General features: G+C 39.0%; 2 protein-coding genes across 2 annotated transcripts; both read right to left on the bottom strand.

Moving 5' to 3' along the window:
- Positions 1 to 11,208: 11,208 nt before the first annotated feature.
- On the bottom strand, positions 11,209 to 12,555 carry LOC139377447 (homeobox protein Hox-B5b-like). Its single transcript, XM_071120478.1, has 2 exons — positions 11,973 to 12,555; positions 11,209 to 11,456 (listed from the first exon to the last, which is right to left on the bottom strand). Exons 1-2 carry the CDS (start codon positions 12,553 to 12,555, stop codon positions 11,209 to 11,211), a joined length of 831 nt encoding a protein of 276 aa, XP_070976579.1.
- Positions 12,556 to 13,737: 1,182 nt separating this feature from the next.
- LOC139377448 (homeobox protein Hox-B6b-like) lies at positions 13,738 to 14,968 on the bottom strand. Its single transcript, XM_071120479.1, has 2 exons — positions 14,542 to 14,968; positions 13,738 to 13,991 (listed from the first exon to the last, which is right to left on the bottom strand). The coding sequence occupies exons 1-2, from the start codon at positions 14,966 to 14,968 to the stop codon at positions 13,738 to 13,740; spliced, it is 681 nt and encodes a 226-aa protein (XP_070976580.1).
- Positions 14,969 to 18,574: the final 3,606 nt, after the last annotated feature.

The raw sequence follows: 18,574 nt of genomic DNA, 5'->3' as shown, positions 1-18,574 counted from the left end.
CACTCTAAAATATTTTAAGAGGATATCAAAATTAGACAGTAGTTGGATAAAAAAAATGTGTAATTTAAAAAAAATCCTTCATAATATATGTTGTAATATTCAAACAACTTTTTTATAAACACATCGCTCCATAATCCTGAGGACTGCTGTCACACCCTGATCAGTTTCACCTGTCCTCGTTATTGTCTCCACCCCCTCCTGGTGTTGCTTGTTTTCCCCAGTGGTTTCTGTCTCTCTGTGCCAGTTCATCTTGTATTTTCCAAGTAAAACCAGTGGTTTTCCCGGTCTGCTTTTTGCATTCTCCTTTTTCTAGTCCTCCCAGTTTTGACCCTTGCCTGTTTCTGGACTTTGTGCCTGCCTGACCACGAGCCTGTCTGCCACTCTGTACCACCTGGACTCTGATCTGGTTTTGACCTTTGCCTGTCCATTACCATTTTCTTGCCTACCCCTTTGGATTAATAAACATTGTAGACTCCAACCATCTGCTTTCTGTGTCTGCCTTTGGGTCTCACCTTGATAAGGACATTGTCCCAGATAGAGGTTTATGTGTAAAGAGACAATTAAATATTCTAATTTTTTAAAAGTTGTGTCCATCTGATCATTCCTGCAACAAACACTGTTAGAAATCAGTGTAATAGACAAATCTCTACTTCTCCAACTGTGCACGTCTGTGAGATTGAGTGAGCGACAGGAAGAATAAGCAAGAGAAATGGGAGGAACTTTACAAGACTCACCAAGGTTGGTGTCTGTTGAATCAGGACACAAGGTTTCAGCACCTGAAAAAGGCAAATTAAAATAGGATTTTATTTGCTTTAAAAACATATATTATTAGAAGGGCAGCTGAATAGCATGTCTCTTGGGGAATCCAGTCTCAGTGAGACCTGATGTAGAGAACTTTAATAATCAGCATTGCTAGTACAAACCAAGCTGTTTAGTAGGAATCAATACACATTGAAGATCAGCATATCAAAAACATTTTCACAACTTACTGTCAATGACTATGGATTTAAGTAGGAGTCATTCTGCTCTCTCCTTTCCCTGTGATGTGGCAGAATAGGTAACGGAGTGGGTGGCCAAGCAGTGCTGTAGAGGCCATGGGAGAATCTCAATGGCATACTCTTCACATTGTCTCTCCTCTCTCCTTGCCTCCTTCTCAAACACCATTCGATGAGAAAGCCAGCGGTCCCTCCCTTCTGAGCTTCTCCTCCAATGGGTTTTGAGAGTGAAGCGAGGAGAGAGGACACTAGGAGTATGCAATTGAGATTCTCCCCTCGCATCAGGTAATTGACGTTTCAGGAACTGTAAAGACCGAGACGAACATTGATTAATTAAGCATTAGCTATGATCTTGACTAAGTTAGAATTAGCCTCGCAAGTACATTGACTATGTTGCCCCTCAGCAATCTGTCAGTCAGGAAGACAAATGGAGAGGGAGAGCCTATGTTTTGCTGTCTATTTACATTTCTTAATCAGCAGGCTGCACAACTTCTGTACTCCTTCCCTTTGTTCCGTCCTCCATTCTTCCATCCAAGGTCAAAAATCCCTGCAAAAAGAGAATCAAGAATTGAAAAAGGCAGTTGAGGTGTAACGTTAGGATGAGTGTTGAGGGGGAGCAGGGATAGGCAAAATGTATTGTCAAATACAAAACACACAAAAATACAAGGGTCCCTGATGAATCAAGAAAAACTTCCCATTCATATTGGGGATACATGTTTCAAGGATTAGGCTAGTTTACAATGTCTCTCTCACACACACTCTCTGACTCACACACACAGTTAGCATGACACAATGTTGACATGATGACAATCTTTTCCATAAGTTATTATGACCATCCCCCCCTTTCTCACACAGAACACACACACACATGCACACAGCTTGAATGACAACGTTGACATGACAATGTTTTCTAAAGTTATTGTGATCATCTCTCTGTTTCTTTCTCTCTCTCACACACACACACACACACAGACAGAGAGAACACATACACATACAGTGCCTTGCGAAAGTATTCGGCCCCCTTGAACTTTGCGACCTTTTGCCACATTTCAGGCTTCAAACATAAAGATATAAAACTGTATTCTTTTGTGAAGAATCAACAACAAGTGGGACACAATCATGAAGTGGAACGACATTTATTGGATATTTCAAACTTTTTTAACAAATCAAAAACTGAAAAATTGGGCGTGCAAAATTATTCAGCCCCCTTAAGTTAATACTTTGTAGCGCCACCTTTTGCTGCGATTACAGCTGTAAGTCGCTTGGGGTATGTCTCTATCAGTTTTGCACATCGAGAGACTGATTTTTTTTCCCATTCCTCCTTGCAAAACAGCTCGAGCTCAGTGAGGTTGGATGGAGAGCATTTGTGAACAGCAGTTTTCAGTTCTTTCCACAGATTCTCGATTGGATTCAGGTCTGGACTTTGACTTGGCCATTCTAACACCTGGATATGTTTATTTTTGAACCATTCCATTGTAGATTTTGCTTTATGTTTTGGATCATTGTCTTGTTGGAAGACAAATCTCCGTCCCAGTCTCAGGTCTTTTGCAGACTCCATCAGGTTTTCTTCCAGAATGGTCCTGTATTTGGCTCCATCCATCTTCCCATCAATTTTAACCATCTTCCCTGTCCCTGCTCAAGAAAAGCAGGCCCAAACCATGATGCTGCCACCACCATGTTTGACAGTGGGCATGGTGTGTTCAGCTGTGTTGCTTTTACGCCAAACATAACGTTTTGCATTGTTGCCAAAAAGTTCAATTTTGGTTTCATCTGACCAGAGCACCTTCTTCCACATGTTTGGTGTGTCTCCCAGGTGGCTTGTGGCAAACTTTAAACGACACTTTTTATGGATATCTTTAAGAAATGGCTTTCTTCTTGCCACTCTTCCATAAAGGCCAGATTTGTGCAATACACGACTGATTGTTGTCCTATGGACAGAGTCTCCCACCTCAGCTGTAGATCTCTGCAGTTCATCCAGAGTGATCATGGGCCTCTTGGCTGCATCTCTGATCAGTCTTCTCCTTGTATGAGCTGAAAGTTTAGAGGGACGGCCAGGTCTTGGTAGATTTGCAGTGGTCTGATACTCCTTCCATTTCAATATTATCGCTTGCACAGTGCTCCTTGGGATGTTTAAAGCTTGGGAAATCTTTTTGTATCCAAATCCGGCTTTAAACTTCTTCACAACAGTATCTCGGACCTGCCTGGTGTGTTCCTTGTTCTTCATGATGCTCTCTGCGCTTTTAACGGACCTCTGAGACTATCACAGTGCAGGTGCATTTATACGGAGACTTGATTACACACAGGTGGATTGTATTTATCATCATTAGTCATTTAGGTCAACATTGGATCATTCAGAGATCCTCACTGAACTTCTGGAGAGAGTTTGCTGCACTGAAAGTAAAGGGGCTGAATAATTTTGCACGCCCAATCTTTCAGTTTTTGATTTGTTAAAAAAGTTTGAAATATCCAATAAATGTCGTTCCACTTCATGATTGTGTCCCACTTGTTGTTGATTCTTCACAAAAAAATACAGTTTTATATCTTTATGTTTGAAGCCTGAAATGTGGCAAAAGGTCGCAAAGTTCAAGGGGGCCGAATACTTTCGCAAGGCACTGTACATACATTTACTGTCATTAACTAAACAGATATAAAAATGTCTAAATGTTAGCTAGCTAGCTAGCTAGAAAAGGTAAAAATGAAAACTTACCATGTCCATGGAGGATTAGCCAGAGAGCTAATGTAAGCTAGCTAAAAGTAGCCAGCTAACGCAAGTTAGCTAATGTTAGCTAATTAGCAAATATTTCCTTGATGTTCTTCTCCCTAACTAACCGCCGATTTACTTACAAAAGTAAAATATATCTATTGCTGCGCTCAAGGCACAGATTTCAATCCAAGTTTTAGCTTGAACTGATATGTACCGAAGTCAGGAGAGGACATATGAATAAAAAAACTATTCCATCATTATGTCGAGATCACCACTTATGATCACTATAAGTTTTGTCGAGATCCCGAGATAAGCAAAAATACCACACATCAACCATTCAGTTGTTCAGATACACGATAACCACCTCATCAAGGAGCCTGTGGCTGCATTGATCACAATGAACTCGTGAGTCATTTAAGCCCTGAACATGCCTGACAGGCTGTACTGTCTCCCAGGCTTCGTGCAGCCCCCAAGACCACAGCCAATCACATGCAAGAAACAACGCAGCGAATTTGGCTTGTGAGCTAGCTAGGTAGCTAGCTTGTTATCTATGCTGGTGGTTAGCTTGCATATCTGATATGAGTATAATTACAAGGGACACTTAATGTTTTGTGGATAACATTCAAATTGACAGTGGATGAGCTCCGTTCCTGACAGGCTAATCAGATTCAATTTCAGCCTTAGAGACTGATTTCTAGGTAAGGCTCCTTGCAGGCAGATTAGCTATTAGCGCTTTATAGGCTGATGCATATCATTCAGAGTGGGTGAGCTCTTCCTGGCAGAGTGATCAGATTCAATAGCAGCCTCAGAGGCTGATGAATCAGGATGCTGCCTTGTAGGCTGTTTGATATGTAAGGCTCCTTGCAGACAGCCTACAAGGCGGCATCCTGACTTATCAGCCTCTGAGGCTGCTATTGAATCTTATCAGACTGCCAGCAATAGAGTGCACTCACTCTTGATCATATACATAATGCACTGACTGCCAAAATGCCTGCAAGGCATTCTCTCTCTCGGAGGACCTGAGCCCTAGGACCATGCCTCAGGACTACCTGACATGATGACTCCTTGCTGTCCCCAGTCCACCTGGCCGTGCTGCTGCTCCAGTTTCAACTGTTCTGCCTTATTATTATTGGACCATGCTGGTCATTTATGAACATTTGAACATCTTGGCCATGTTCTGTTATAATCTCCACCCGGCACAGCCAGAAGAGGACTGGCCACCCCACATAGCCTGGTTCCTCTCTAGGTTTCTTCCTGGGTTTTGGCCTTTCTAGGGAGTTTTTCCTAGCCACCGTGCTTCTACACCTGCATTGCTTGCTGTTTGGGGTTTTAGGCTGGGTTTCTGTACAGCACTTTGAGATATCAGCTGATGTACGAAGGGCTATATAAATAAATTTGATTTGATTTGAAGGAGCTTTACATATGAAACAGGTTGATAATGCTGAATCTGATCAAGCTCTGAGGCTGATATGGAATTTGATCAGCCTGTCAGGAATGGAGCTCACCTACTCTGTAAATGTAAATAATATCCATAAAACATAGTGACCCTTACAATTATACACATATCAGTAATGCAAGCTAACAACCAACAAGACTACCTAGTTAACTAGCTAGGTCGCTAGCTCACAAGACTAGCCAAGTTAGCTGCGTTGTTGCTTGCATGCGACTGGCTGTTGGCTTGGGGGTGGCACACAGCCTGGGAGACGGGCCTGTCAGGTATTGTTCAGGGCTTAAATGGCCCACGGGGGCGCTTAGCTCCCCCACTAGCTCTTAGCTCGAGACAGGGGTAATTTAGCTTGCTAACATTCTAGCTCCAAACACAAATAAAAGCATGATGTTAGCATGAAATCTGATCCCTTAGTGTAGCAATCACTAAAAACGTATGTGCTGATCCACTGTAGGCTCTGCCTCCTCAGCCATACTATCAATCTATCAACAATATTAACACTCCTATTTATAGAGTTTATCTCATGATCTCGACAAAACAACGTTCGTTATGTCTTGATCATGAGAAAATTATCTTGTGATCTACACAAAACAACTTTTGTTATGTAGTGATGATGAGATAAATAAGTTGTGATCTTGACATAACGAAGGAATAGTTTTTTAAATTAATGTCCTCTCTGGACATCCGTTGATATGCCTACCTCCTTATTTAGCTACTGAAATTAAAGTAAAATTAGTACACACATTATGTTGCTTAAAATCTTTATTACGAGAAAATATATCATATTATCAGTGTCAAATTCAGGTGAATAATATTTTTTACTAATTATTGATGGAAGTAAATGCGATACAAAAGCGGTTTTGTCCTGGTGAATTGTAGTAGGATATTTAAATAAATGGCATAGGCCTATGTGTTATTTGTTACATTCTGATAACGAATAGTTAGTTAGTTATAATAGAACATCAAAATTACATTCAGTGGAACAGAAGAAAATGTGCAGCACAGTTAGTAGTGCAATTAGCTAAGACAGACAAAAGATTACCATTAGAAACCAACACACACAGCAAGCTACCAGGTAGCATTAATTAAACAATCATTATTTAATTGTACTGCAGTGTTACTGCATTTTAACGGCAGTGAATTTTTGTGAGGGTATCCTGTATTGTTGTGCATGTTTACCTTTCTAGCTGGTAGCCTAGAACACATGTTATGGAAATGAATGTGCACTTTTGAATTGGGTGGACTGCAACTACGAAAAACTGCCATATAGACTGTAGTAAAATCAAAAGCGTTTATAGCATCGGAGATTTGCTAAATTACGGACCATCTCTGATAGCTATAGGACGTAGAGACTGTCACACGTTTTTGGTTTTGATAAATTCGATGACTTGGAGGTGAAATCTATTTAAAAAAATGTTTTGTAAAATTGGTATTTCATCACCTGCCCAATAAAAATCTAAAATATCCCAACTCCTGAAAAAGTTAATCGGGCAGGATAAATGGAAGTGTACTCGGCCCGAGTATCTGGAACCCAGTAGCCGGAACCCAGAGTAATGTGATTCTGCCGGACTCGGGAAGAGTTCGCCTGCATGAAGCCCCTTGAATCCAAGTCCATGTCGAGTCTCAAACGGAATAGACCCGAGTCCAGCGTGTTGACTGGGTGCAGTAGACCCTAACCCGCGTTGGTGCGCTCTGCCAGCTGTTTTCCAATTGTGCTTAAACTGAATCATGCAAACCCTGCTGAAAAAGAACATTACTCCAATTGTAATAATTGTAATGGCTCTAGTGTCTTAGGCTATCTCCAAAGCGTGCATGGCCCATAAACACATGCACATGTTCATATAGATTGGTGTCTATTTGCGTAGCATTTAGATAACTGGTCAGTAGTTCAATCAGATTACAACTAAAAACCAGATATCAACGAAAATAAAATGTAGGCCTATTTTTCATGACTTCAAAAAGATGTCATGAAAAATACGTTTTAATCTAGTTGTGATCTGGTATAAAACGTCGACCAGATTTCAACCAGAAAATGGGTCTTTATCACATCATATGGCCACTGGGTCCTAACTCTTGTTTGGTCCTGCCTTCCCGTGCAAACACCACTTGTCTCTCCTATTCAAAAAGCATGTAGTTGGCCTACTGGTGCTCTTTCATCGTGAAAATCCTGCCCCCTAAGAGGTGGACACAAGAGATTTCTGATTAATCTCGTTTTTTGACATGATGATCCGCGCGCCTCACGAATCCCATGGCATTTTAATATTTGTTAGACGTTGTGACCTGCGTTTCACCCCTCCCTCAAGGCCTCACACATTAACAATTTCTGATTTGTTCGATGATATTGAATAATGCAGGCCTAAGAGATCAGCAATGAAATGTATAGTGATTTACTAGAGTTAAATAGCAAACCGTATGTATAGGCCTAGACCGTGCATTCATTAAAACAGAATTCCGAATAAAATGAATGATTTTTAATCCAGAAGGTTGTTACATGTTACTCGAGAAAATGTAATTGTATCGCCCCTCATTGGAAATATAGACCATTATCTTATAATCAGACCTTTTTACACGTAATTTACACACTTTTAAACAATATTTGAGTAATCTAAACGTCATAAATGTGATCCATTTGTAGGCTATAACATGTTCATAGGCCTAGATGTATTGCGAGCCATAACAGTGAGCCCGGTCTGAAGCGCGCTCTGCTGGTGTGCAGGTGGCGTTACAACACGTCACTGAAAACGCATAGGCCTATCTGCTCAAATCGCATGTTTTAAGATTTACTTTGAGGTCACTTTGTGAGGCAAGATTATTATGCCATCTATCCATGCATATACAAATATTTGTTCGATTGCATTTTCTGCAAGACATGTTTTCAGAGAAATAAATAATATGTTGATCTCCCAATGTGTTTTCAATATGAAACAAAAAAAATCGGCCTACACTCTAATACATGTGTAAATAATATCCATGCAATTGTATTTGATGTAATAATAAGTAGGCCTAGAAACGTAAAAAAACGAAACAGCCAATTCAACACAAAACATGAATTATGTATGCATAAATCCATACAGAATACACAAGGTACAATTCCATAGGCTAGGATTTACGCTTCCAAAAGCACACATGAAAAAATTATTCAGACTTGTCTCGTGTAGGCCTATGTATTTCGAGGATGGTGTCTGAGAAACAGGCCTATTGGTATTGTAGGTTAGAGCCTCGGCTTTGCATCTGTGGACTGTGGCTCTCGTCTAGTGACCTCGCTATGATCCCAGGTCTATGAATTATTAATGAGATCCGTGCACAGATTACCTCTATCAATATTCAATACTCATTACCCTGGTTAAATGGCTATTTAACAGTTATGAATAGTGGAACTGTTTCAACCCAATGGAAAACATTGGCGTGTGTGTGCTTTAGCATCTTTATTTTTAATAACATCTTGCTTAATTATTTAAAGCAAAAAAAGTGTCCGACATCTTCTGGAATATTGCATTTAGTTGAATTTTCGATTATTAGATTACAGCTTTTTACGAAAGATGTCAAACACAGTGTTTTCATATTGGCCTAGATTTGATTGGATATCACTACGCAAAACTGCGATTGCATGGTTGAATTTATACAATTTGGTCAGGTACGCAATGGGAAAAATATCAAACTTTGAAAAGACATGATGCATTATAAAGCAAAGGCGAGAAAGCACCTATAGCAACGCGTAGGCCTAATTACAATGTAAAATAGTTTACAAGTACACAAGTCGTACGTAATTCCAAGTTTGGCATACACAAGCCTATACAATCAGGATGAGTGGGTGATGCGTTTATAGAATCATAAAGCCTAACATTTATATTGATAGATCTTCATATATCCAGCATAACTTGTTCAAATCGTCTGAGGTCTGATCCCCAAAGTTATCAGTGGATTCACCTATCCACTCTTAGACGCACGTTCAACGGCTTATCTTGGAGATCGACACAAAACCCCTCCTCAAGTTCCTGTCTATACCTTAGGCCATACGCTTTTATCAAGACGGTCCAGTTTTTGTATACAGACTTGAATTTCACATCAAGATTTTTTCCGAATTTTCTGAATTCAGTCTGAGCCATATGCAATATAGTAAAGCCTACATTGACTTTCCATCAAAGCAACTGTTGACTTTAATTTTCCTTCTCATATCAGAACCTCTACACTGACTGCACGAGGTTCAATTAAGTCAATCTAGAAATGCAATTACTTAGTGCCCTGTTCATAAAGCCACAGAATTTCCCCCAGTTTTTCTAGTTTTACGCAGCACAAAATTAATTAATTCATTCTTATTTGCTGGAGTTTAGGTAGCCAATAATTCGATTGTAATCCATGGATTCTTAAAATAATGTATTTTGAGGCTAATTCTAACATGAATAACATAACTATTTTTTTCATTATAATCCTATAAAGTGGAAGATTTATTTGACTTTATCACTGCATTTCTGATATGAACTTTCAATCCCAAGACTAGTGCTATCCAGTCCACAACCCTTTCTAATCCCCTCGCAGCAGTTAAACCGTCACTTTCCTTAGAGAATGTGAATTATATAGTACATTGCCTACTCCCCGAAACCATAGAACGAACTTTATGGACCCCACGTGACCTTTCAAAGTCAGTAAAGGGGTTATATGTTCTATGGTACGGAGACTTTTACTAACTTCGAGCCATGCACCTGTAAAACAGCCTACATCTTGGGACATTTGATGGGGAAACGAATATCTAAATACAAGCAAATAGAAGAGCAACTCAACCCAAAGTCGTTAGAGGGTAAGTTTAAAAGGCTCAACGTTTGTTTTTCTGGTAAAGAAGGCCAGCTTGCAAAAATAATGACTCCAATAGACTTGAAATGATGTCGGGCACTTTATAAGTGGCAATATAGGTTGGACTAAAACAATGCAAATACTTGCCACATTAAATCAACAACAAACCTGACTCAAATGTAATCCACGTATGAATCTAGCCCCAAAAAGTAATCTCAAAACGATAGTATGCATAGAAACGTCTATGGAAATATTTTTGTTAATGTGTTATTATATAATATATTCATTTAAAACAGCACAAAGGCTATAGAAAAATGTTTTATATGAAGTGGATTTGTTTGAACGTGGCAAGGTGAAGTAGGCTAGGTCTAAATTGTTGACACAAGTAGTACAAAATGCCATGAATGGTTTACGTTCACCAGTGTTAGGCTGTAGCCCATTTGTGTCGATAGAATATGTTCAATATTGCATTCAACATTTGTGGGGCTAATGTCTTATTATGTAATATGTTTAATGAAGAGGTGAATTAATTGCAATACTTTGCTTCAAATATATCAAGCGATGGAGAGAAACTTTATTTCCAGCTCTATAGATTCACATACAAATACAAAAAGCTTAATTGGCAAAATGTTTACCATCACTGTTGCCTTACAGGCTAATCCACAGAATACCACTCCCTCCTTGTCCACTACTAATGGATCACATTGAAATGTTGAATAGCCTACATTCACATTAGTATGCAACATAATAAGTACTTAGTTCTAAACAATTACAATTGATATATTTGTGCATTTGGTATAGTCTACATAACATATATAATTGTATTTTAAAACCTCCTTGAAAACCTAAGGCTCTGGCCACGATAATCAAGCATAAATACAGCATTAAAACGTACACTAAAGCACTTTGAATGATCCCATCATCTACAGGTTTACATTCAATGAAGAGCAGCATATGGTGTGGAAACATAGTCTACTGTACACGTTACACCTGTTAGACGGTTTACACAATATAAGAGCTCACGCGAAACATGACAACCTTCAAGAGATAAAACAGAGCACATGGCTTTAAACCCTTCGACAATGAGTCTTTTTTTATTTTTTCCCCCCCTATTTCCAAAGATAAGTTCTACAGGTTACCATAACACAATGGAAAACTAAACGCCTGTTTAAGACCACAGAACATCTTTCCGTCTAAAATCACAACATGCCGAAAGGTGCTGCGCTTTAGTTTTACACTCCGGATTCCTGCTTATCATCACTTGAAGTTCGAGCTCAGTTATGGAACGCGCTACCTCCTGTAACCAGACTCATACTTTTCAGTTTATTGTCCTTCTTCCATTTCATCCTTCGATTCTGGAACCATATTTTTATTTGTCGTTCCGTGAGGCACAAAGTGTGGGCTATCTCTATTCTCCTCCTCCGGGTTAGGTATCTATTGAAGTGAAATTCTTTCTCCAGTTCTAGCGTCTGGTAGCGGGTGTACGCTGTTCGGGCCCTTTTCCCATCAGGTCCAGCCATTTCTAAATTGTATGGAAAATCAAAATTAGAAGTGGACAACACATAGGGGAAATATAATTTCAAACATTACAAGAATAAACATGTTTAGTCAACAGAATAGACGAAATATGGAGCGGATATAGGTGTGGAATAGGCTGCAAGCGGGCGCGTGCCATGCACGTAATTGTAGCTACAGAACCAGAAATAAAACTTGCTTCCAGCCATAAATATAAATACCCACCAATTGTCCAACATTTAAATTCAATATTCGAACAGTAATTTCATACTGTTTTCAATCCACATTTCCTGCATAGGTTACCAATTATTATGTGTTGTCTTGCACTGGACCCCGTCAAAAAACAATGATCATTAAAATGCTACCCCATCCGTTGCCATATACCATCCTTAGTGACCTTACCGAGTTCATGCAACACTTGACAGATTTATGATGCTACAAATTTAGATTATAGCAAAACACAACAGCAAGCATGCAATCGACTCCAAAGCAAGACCACCACAAAACACAGTAGAAGATGTACCATGGTTAATGTGCAGTTTCCGCATCCAAGGGAATATTTGTGGCGTTTGGCAATCGTTTGCAGTCGTGGAGGTTGCGTTGGACTCCTGTTGTGGTTGTTGCGCCCGGGGAGCCGTGCTGCTTGTGTGTGCACCTTCCTCGGACTCAGAGACAACGGCGGTATCCTCTATCTCTGTGAAATGACTGTTGTTGCCTTTGTTGAGATTATTATTGCCGCCCGAGGTCGTGGTCCGGTCAGATGGAGGAGAGGGGCTTTTTATTTCCAAAGACTCGGGGGTGCCGCAAGGCAGGGGGTGTGGATGTGGAGACGAGAGCGAGCAGGTCGGCTGTCTGTACCGGGCGTCCGTGCCCGTGGTCGGGAAACCACGGGTATCATCCCCAACAGCCCCGAAGTGGCTACCAGTGTTGGTGCGATTTACGGTTAGGTCCATGCCATTGTAGTTGCAGCCAAAAGACCCGGAGTTCATGGTGCCAGAATCCCTAAACGTACCGTTCACAGCGCCGTTAGTCCCATAATTTAATAACTGATAGTCGGAGCCATTCGGATAGCGCCCTGAAAACGAGTTAACAAAGTAAGAGCTCATTTGGTTGTTTTTAAAGACTCGATTTGTAGATCTTTGTCGCTATAATCCTCTGCTTCACGATTTATGATGTAATCATGAATTATAGCAATGAAGCCTACTGAACTTTGCCAGGTATGCGGCCAAATATGGGAGAGCGCTCGGGAATCACGTGCCTTTGTTGACCAGTCGTAAATTCTCACTGATGACTTCAAGAGGTAATTCATGCTCTATGGTTACAAATGATGACGAAATGATGGTCGTTATGCTCAAATCAATGGTGCCTCCCCATTGCGCCCTAAAATCCAAGTAGGCAGACAGCGTCATCTACTGGCAGTGGAGATAACTGTCAGTGAGGACGATATGCAGGATTTTTTTCATTCTTAATTTATTTGAACATTCTCGGACATAAAAGTAAGCTAAACTATTTTACTAACAGGTATCTCAGACATGTATCCCAGTAATCTGTTATAGTAATACATTAGCATTTTGATCATTAAAGAGAGAGACTAAAGGTTGGGCTTGCTCAACTATGTCAATATTTACAGGAAATAATAATAATACAATAATTATGAAACCAGCCTGTACATCAATAAAACAATCAAACTTTCTATTAAATATTCACACAACTAAACAATGCTTTATTTGTATTTATAAAAGATGGCAAAACATTGCTTACATCACACATGACATCCAGATGTGCAAGTGCACAATAAATAACTTGTCAAAACATTATTTAGTTGAACATGACAAAGCGATGTAAAAGCCAAAAACGAACAATATACAACACACACTGGGCTATTACAAAGCCTCTCTCTTGTATCGATATTAAGGACATTTTTGAAGCTAACTATTGAATTATCGTGTCATTTTGACTAGGCCTGTTGTTGCACATCAACATCCCTGCAAAAAAAATGGTGCCCCTGCAATTATGTGCGAGTTTACTGTCAAGTAAATAGATTTACAAAACTAAAAACAGAAATAAGATCAAATAAGAATAGGCTAGCCTACAGTTGTTTTTAACCTGTTTCTAACCTACATACGCTATTTAATCGTGCAAATATATTAGTCTAGGCCTATTGACATATTTCACAAAAATGTGTAGGCCTATGCAGCTATTTTCTGAAAAACAACAACAAAAATTCAACAACTCTCAATTCATGTTACAACAGTTATGGCTTGTGTAGTTTATTTATTCAATGTCTTTTAATCTGTCTTATTTTCCTCTTCTTCGTCGCTGGGTTTCGAAGGATTCATAACTTTGTTCTCCTTTTTCCACTTCATTCTGCGATTCTGGAACCAAATCTTTATCTGACGTTCAGTGAGACATAGAGCATGCGAAATCTCGATTCGACGACGCCTGGTCAAATACCTATTGAAATGAAATTCTTTCTCGAGCTCAAGAGTCTGGTATCGAGTATAGGTCTGACGGCCCCTGCGCCCACTGCTGCCAAAGGTCCCTGCAGAAAAAGAAAAGCTAATAAAAGTCAGCCATTATGTAAGAAACAAAGGGATAGACAGGCTAAAATATTGATTATAACCTTTACACTATTATCACTTGTATAAGCTATACTGTTATAATCCCTATTAATAACTATTATCATAGACTACTATTATTATTGGATGCATTAAATACATAGTAATGATTTTTGATTCACATGATAGACTACTGTATTTTGACATAGCTTAGCAACATTTTGTTTCCTATACAAAACGAGTTTATCTATCTGTTCAGATATTTTTCACGTGAATCACGTCCTAGGCTATTGAATCCAATACATCATGCATGTGTTCACACAATGTCTTGTAGAATTATTCCTCTTTTCAAAATGAAAATGATTTTCCCCCGTCTTAATTGCATAAGAAACAGTTACTTATGGACTAAAATCTGAATGTATATTGTGGACAGGCAACGCTGTTACAGTAGTCACATGATTAATAGGCAACATGCTGATTGTAAACAGGTCAGAAGTTTAAAACATTTTTTACAAATAAAAAAGTTTCACTCACCGGCGGTGCAAGAATTCATCCTTTGCATCCACGGATAAAGCAGAGAAGAAGACTTGTCGTCCACAGCAGTGGTTATGTTTACATTTTGCTCGAGGCACTCTGACCTGCGCTGATCCTGAGTTACTAAGAGCGGCTGCTCCTCTCGACTTGCGAAAGCGCACGAACCGTCACTGTCCTTGTAAAAAGTTCCAGCTGGGTAGTCGCAGGGAGCGCTGGTGCTGTGGCGACCGTAGACACCAGAGGTTTGCTGGTAATATGAGGTTGGGTAAGCCTTCTCTTGCATATTGGCAGCTCCATATGTAGCGTTAGAAAAGTGTCTTAAAGGGTCAGTATATCCGGAGGAATATAATGGTATCTGACCCAGGAGAGACTCCTGTCCTCCCGGCAGAGAAACAGGAAAAGTTGAGTTGACAAAATAGGAACTCATTGGATGAACAACGGTATGCTCCGAGGAATATGATTTGTAATGTTTTATAGTCCAAGTGGTTTTGCCATTACTTTATCGGAGATTTGGTTCTAGCTGAAGAGGGCTTGCGTGATGCCACTGAATAGGGCAGAAGGGAACTGTACCATCTGATCAACGTCTGGCCAATAGCGAACGTCTGCGGTTGCAATATTGCCCTCCTGGGAGGCTCATGTTGCGTACAGGGGTCACCAGTGACTGGAAATTTAGCGCCCGGGCAAATATCAAATGAGCTACCTCGATCATTCAAAATTGAAGTATTTCGTTTTCGTTCTTAATTTCGATGCAAACAAATTATATAAATAAATAGTATAATGCTGGCAGCACCCCCCCCCCCCCCCCCCCCTTAAAAAAAAACAATTGTAGGCCTACTTGAGACGAATAATGCTGTTGTTCTCTGGTTGTCACTTTCAATTACCCACAAATGTAAATTACTGATTACTAAGAAGCAGGCTAGTTGCACAATGACAAGTGGCCACATCCAACTGGGCACAGACGTCAATTCAACGTTTAGTCTACATTGGTTCAAAGTAATTTCATAGAATACACGTGGAAACAACGCTTGATTCAACCAGTGTAAGTGTGCCCAGTGGGATTACATTGTTGCAGCTAAATGAATCTCTACTTTTATGCAGCTGTTTTAAACTGTTGGATAACATTTATGTTTCATCATTCATTCCATAAGTTAACGTGTTCGTTATGCTTTCTAGGCATTCCCATACTTGGCGGATAAAGACTAAAACACGATCAAGACGTCTACACGGACAAATCAACGCACAGATGCTCACACAGAGGCAAAATTATTTTCCCACGGATCAAAACCAAGTATATTATCAGTAGGCCTTTATTATTTAATTGAATATGTATTATTATTATGCTATTATCGTTATTTTTTGGATGACTAAAATGGTCAATAAATTAAAAAGTAAATAAACAAAGCTACTTTCTTTACAACATATGACGCATTTCCTTTTTCCAATAAATTATATTTTCCTTGTTGAAAATTACATGTCAACACAAATTTCTAATTCAAAATCATTTCGTATTATCTATCACAAGTAGCCAAATGCAAAGTCATTTCTAAAATCAACGTGTACGCCTTTGCTGAGCCAAGTTAATAGTTTATATGTGTACTCATTCAATTTTCCTTCAACAGCATTAGGCCTTTGTTTCAACAACTAATCAAACATTTTAGCTTAGTATCCTACGACTTCGCTGTATGCAGAATGACAGTTATTCAACTTCAATTAGCTTCTGTGCAAAATGCATATCAGTTTGCTTTTGTTTAATAAAAACGAAAGAAAAAAATAAATAATATGTGCCAATATGTCAATTGAGTGTATATGTGTGTGTGTTACTGAATGCATTTATTGACCTTGGTAAATCATGGAAATAAAGTAATTGAGAACGAATACACCCTTAACTCAAAAGTAATATGGATTTCTTTGGGAAAGAAGCCTTTTTGGAGGTGCCACCGCCACCAAATGTTATCGCCCCTAGATGGCGTCAAAGAGCAATATAAATGAGACGAGGTGAAGAAAATTCAGCATAAAGCGGAATTAATGCAGGCATTTCAGTTTCCTAGTTCCGAATAGCATATGAACGCGGCATAAATTAATATGAATTGGACTGCCGGTCGAAACGCAGAATACTTGTGGCAGATTCCAAGAGGTATCATATAGGCCTACCTATTTATCTGAAACCTTCCTCACCCGCCAAAGATGCTGCTGCCATTTTGCCACTAACACATTATCAGTATAGCAACCAGGTCTTGCAAATTGAAACAATGCTATACTTTAAGACACCGTAGCCATTTTGAGGGCTACCAATGTTTGTGTAACTGATTTTTATCGAATCCAATTTTAACCTCTAATGGCCTACTCTAGTATGATTTTGGTGGTATAGGAAATTACTGAGACTTGACGACCTACCTTTGTTTATAATCCATCATTTCGCTTGTGGGTATTCCGGATGCGATTATCTTGGTTCTTTTTAGATATTCAATTGTTGTTCCTTTGGTATAAAGCACACGGTAAATAACAATAACCAAAGGAGTCCCTCTGTTGAAAATAAAATAAATATTCCATTGTCCTGGCGTATATTAAGTCTTCTTTGACGGTACAATTCAGAGATGGCCACATTAGCATATGCTAGCATTGGATGAGAGATTCCTCATTGACTCCATCTCTCAGTTGGTGGAGCTGCACAGTTACTGGACACATTTCTTTGACACAATTAAACCACAGCTAAGACAAAGAGCCAAGAAAACGAAGGTGTTACTGAATGAGCCGTAGAAAACAGACAGCTGCAATATAACCTCATGGGGGGAAAAGTTCCCTGTCCAGAGTCCACATGACCAACCTCAGCCAATCCCAGAACCCAGGCAGTCGTAAAATTCCATCACAAAGTTATACATTTTCATAAAGAGACTCAAATTTATAGCATTTTTCAGTAGAAGGCATTTTTTTCTTCATCGCCATCTTTTTCTTTCAAAGACGGGTATGCATCTTAAGCAATTTTTGGAAGCTAAATTGTCTTCAAAGCGAAGACCAATAATATTTCAGGTTGGCATCATATTTAGAGAATTTGCATTAGCCTACATTTAGTTATTAATTTAGTTAAACTATATATCAACATAATCAACCGTGCAGTCTTTCTGACTCCCTTAGGTATGCCTACTTTTATAGCGTTGGCACACATTTTCAAGCAAATGCAAGCAAAATGTGTTAGATTTTGCTCACATATAAAATAGTTGTGTGTTAAGATAGAGCTATATACCAAATATATCCCTGTATGAAAACATAAGGCATATGAAGTGAAAAGTAAATATCAAATGAATGGAACATTTCTCTTTTTAAAATTATTTTTATTTAACCTTTATTTAGGCCTATCCCCAGCAACTGTTTGCATGGTGCCCTGTTCAATTTCATTTCGTTGACAAAAAGGATTTCCGACATTTATAGATGCAATAAAACCATAATAACCCCCCCATGCCACCTAATCCATCTGCAAAAGGTTGCACAGAGAGAATTCGGCCTAATCTCCCGATAACGGGGTACCCAAACCGAACACAGTTATTTAGTTCAATTATCGTAAAGGTAAGTATTTATTTTTATCGAAATAACCCAATTAACATCCACGATTATAAATTAAAATTCGTTTTCTATCATTATTTTCTAGGAAATTCTTAAATATTATGTATATTATGTAGGCTATCTTCTGATCTTTTGAATTTGATGTTGTCTAATAGTGCAGTTTGAAATGAAACATGCTAACAATCTATCAACAATAATTAAACTAACATAAAGCATTTCAATACATTACAGTTTTCATTAACTGCACATCTTTGGGCTTTGTTGGGTCATGAATGTGGATAAAATGAATTGAAATAGTGTGCGTGTCCCTCTTTCCTGGCATTAACTCCCTAATTAATCCACACTTTCAGACTTTTTTACATTAACCTTCAGTAGACACTTTTTTTTTACACTAGGCCAATGAATATATAATTGCCAAATTAGCATAAATGCATCAGTTACCCGACATACTTTTCTAAAAATACCTTTTCTGTAT

Source organism: Oncorhynchus clarkii, chromosome 20 (assembly GCF_045791955.1).
Source record: "Oncorhynchus clarkii lewisi isolate Uvic-CL-2024 chromosome 20, UVic_Ocla_1.0, whole genome shotgun sequence".
Taxonomy (NCBI): Eukaryota; Metazoa; Chordata; class Actinopteri; order Salmoniformes; family Salmonidae; genus Oncorhynchus; species Oncorhynchus clarkii.
This window is presented reverse-complemented; position numbering and strand designations above follow the sequence as displayed.

Bases quoted from the DNA above. Each gene is read 5' to 3' on its own strand.
- LOC139377448 (XM_071120479.1), bottom strand. From the start codon at position 14,968: ATGAGTTCCTATTTTGTCAACTCAACTTTTCCTGTTTCTCTGCCGGGA. The intron at 13,992-14,541 runs GTGAGTGAAACT...CTTTTTCTGCAG, and splicing joins GATGAATTCTTGCACCGCCG to GGACCTTTGGCAGCAGTGGG.
- LOC139377447 (XM_071120478.1), bottom strand. From the start codon at position 12,555: ATGAGCTCTTACTTTGTTAACTCGTTTTCAGGGCGCTATCCGAATGGC. The intron at 11,457-11,972 runs GTACATCTTCTA...CATACAATTTAG, and splicing joins GAAACTGCACATTAACCATG to AAATGGCTGGACCTGATGGG.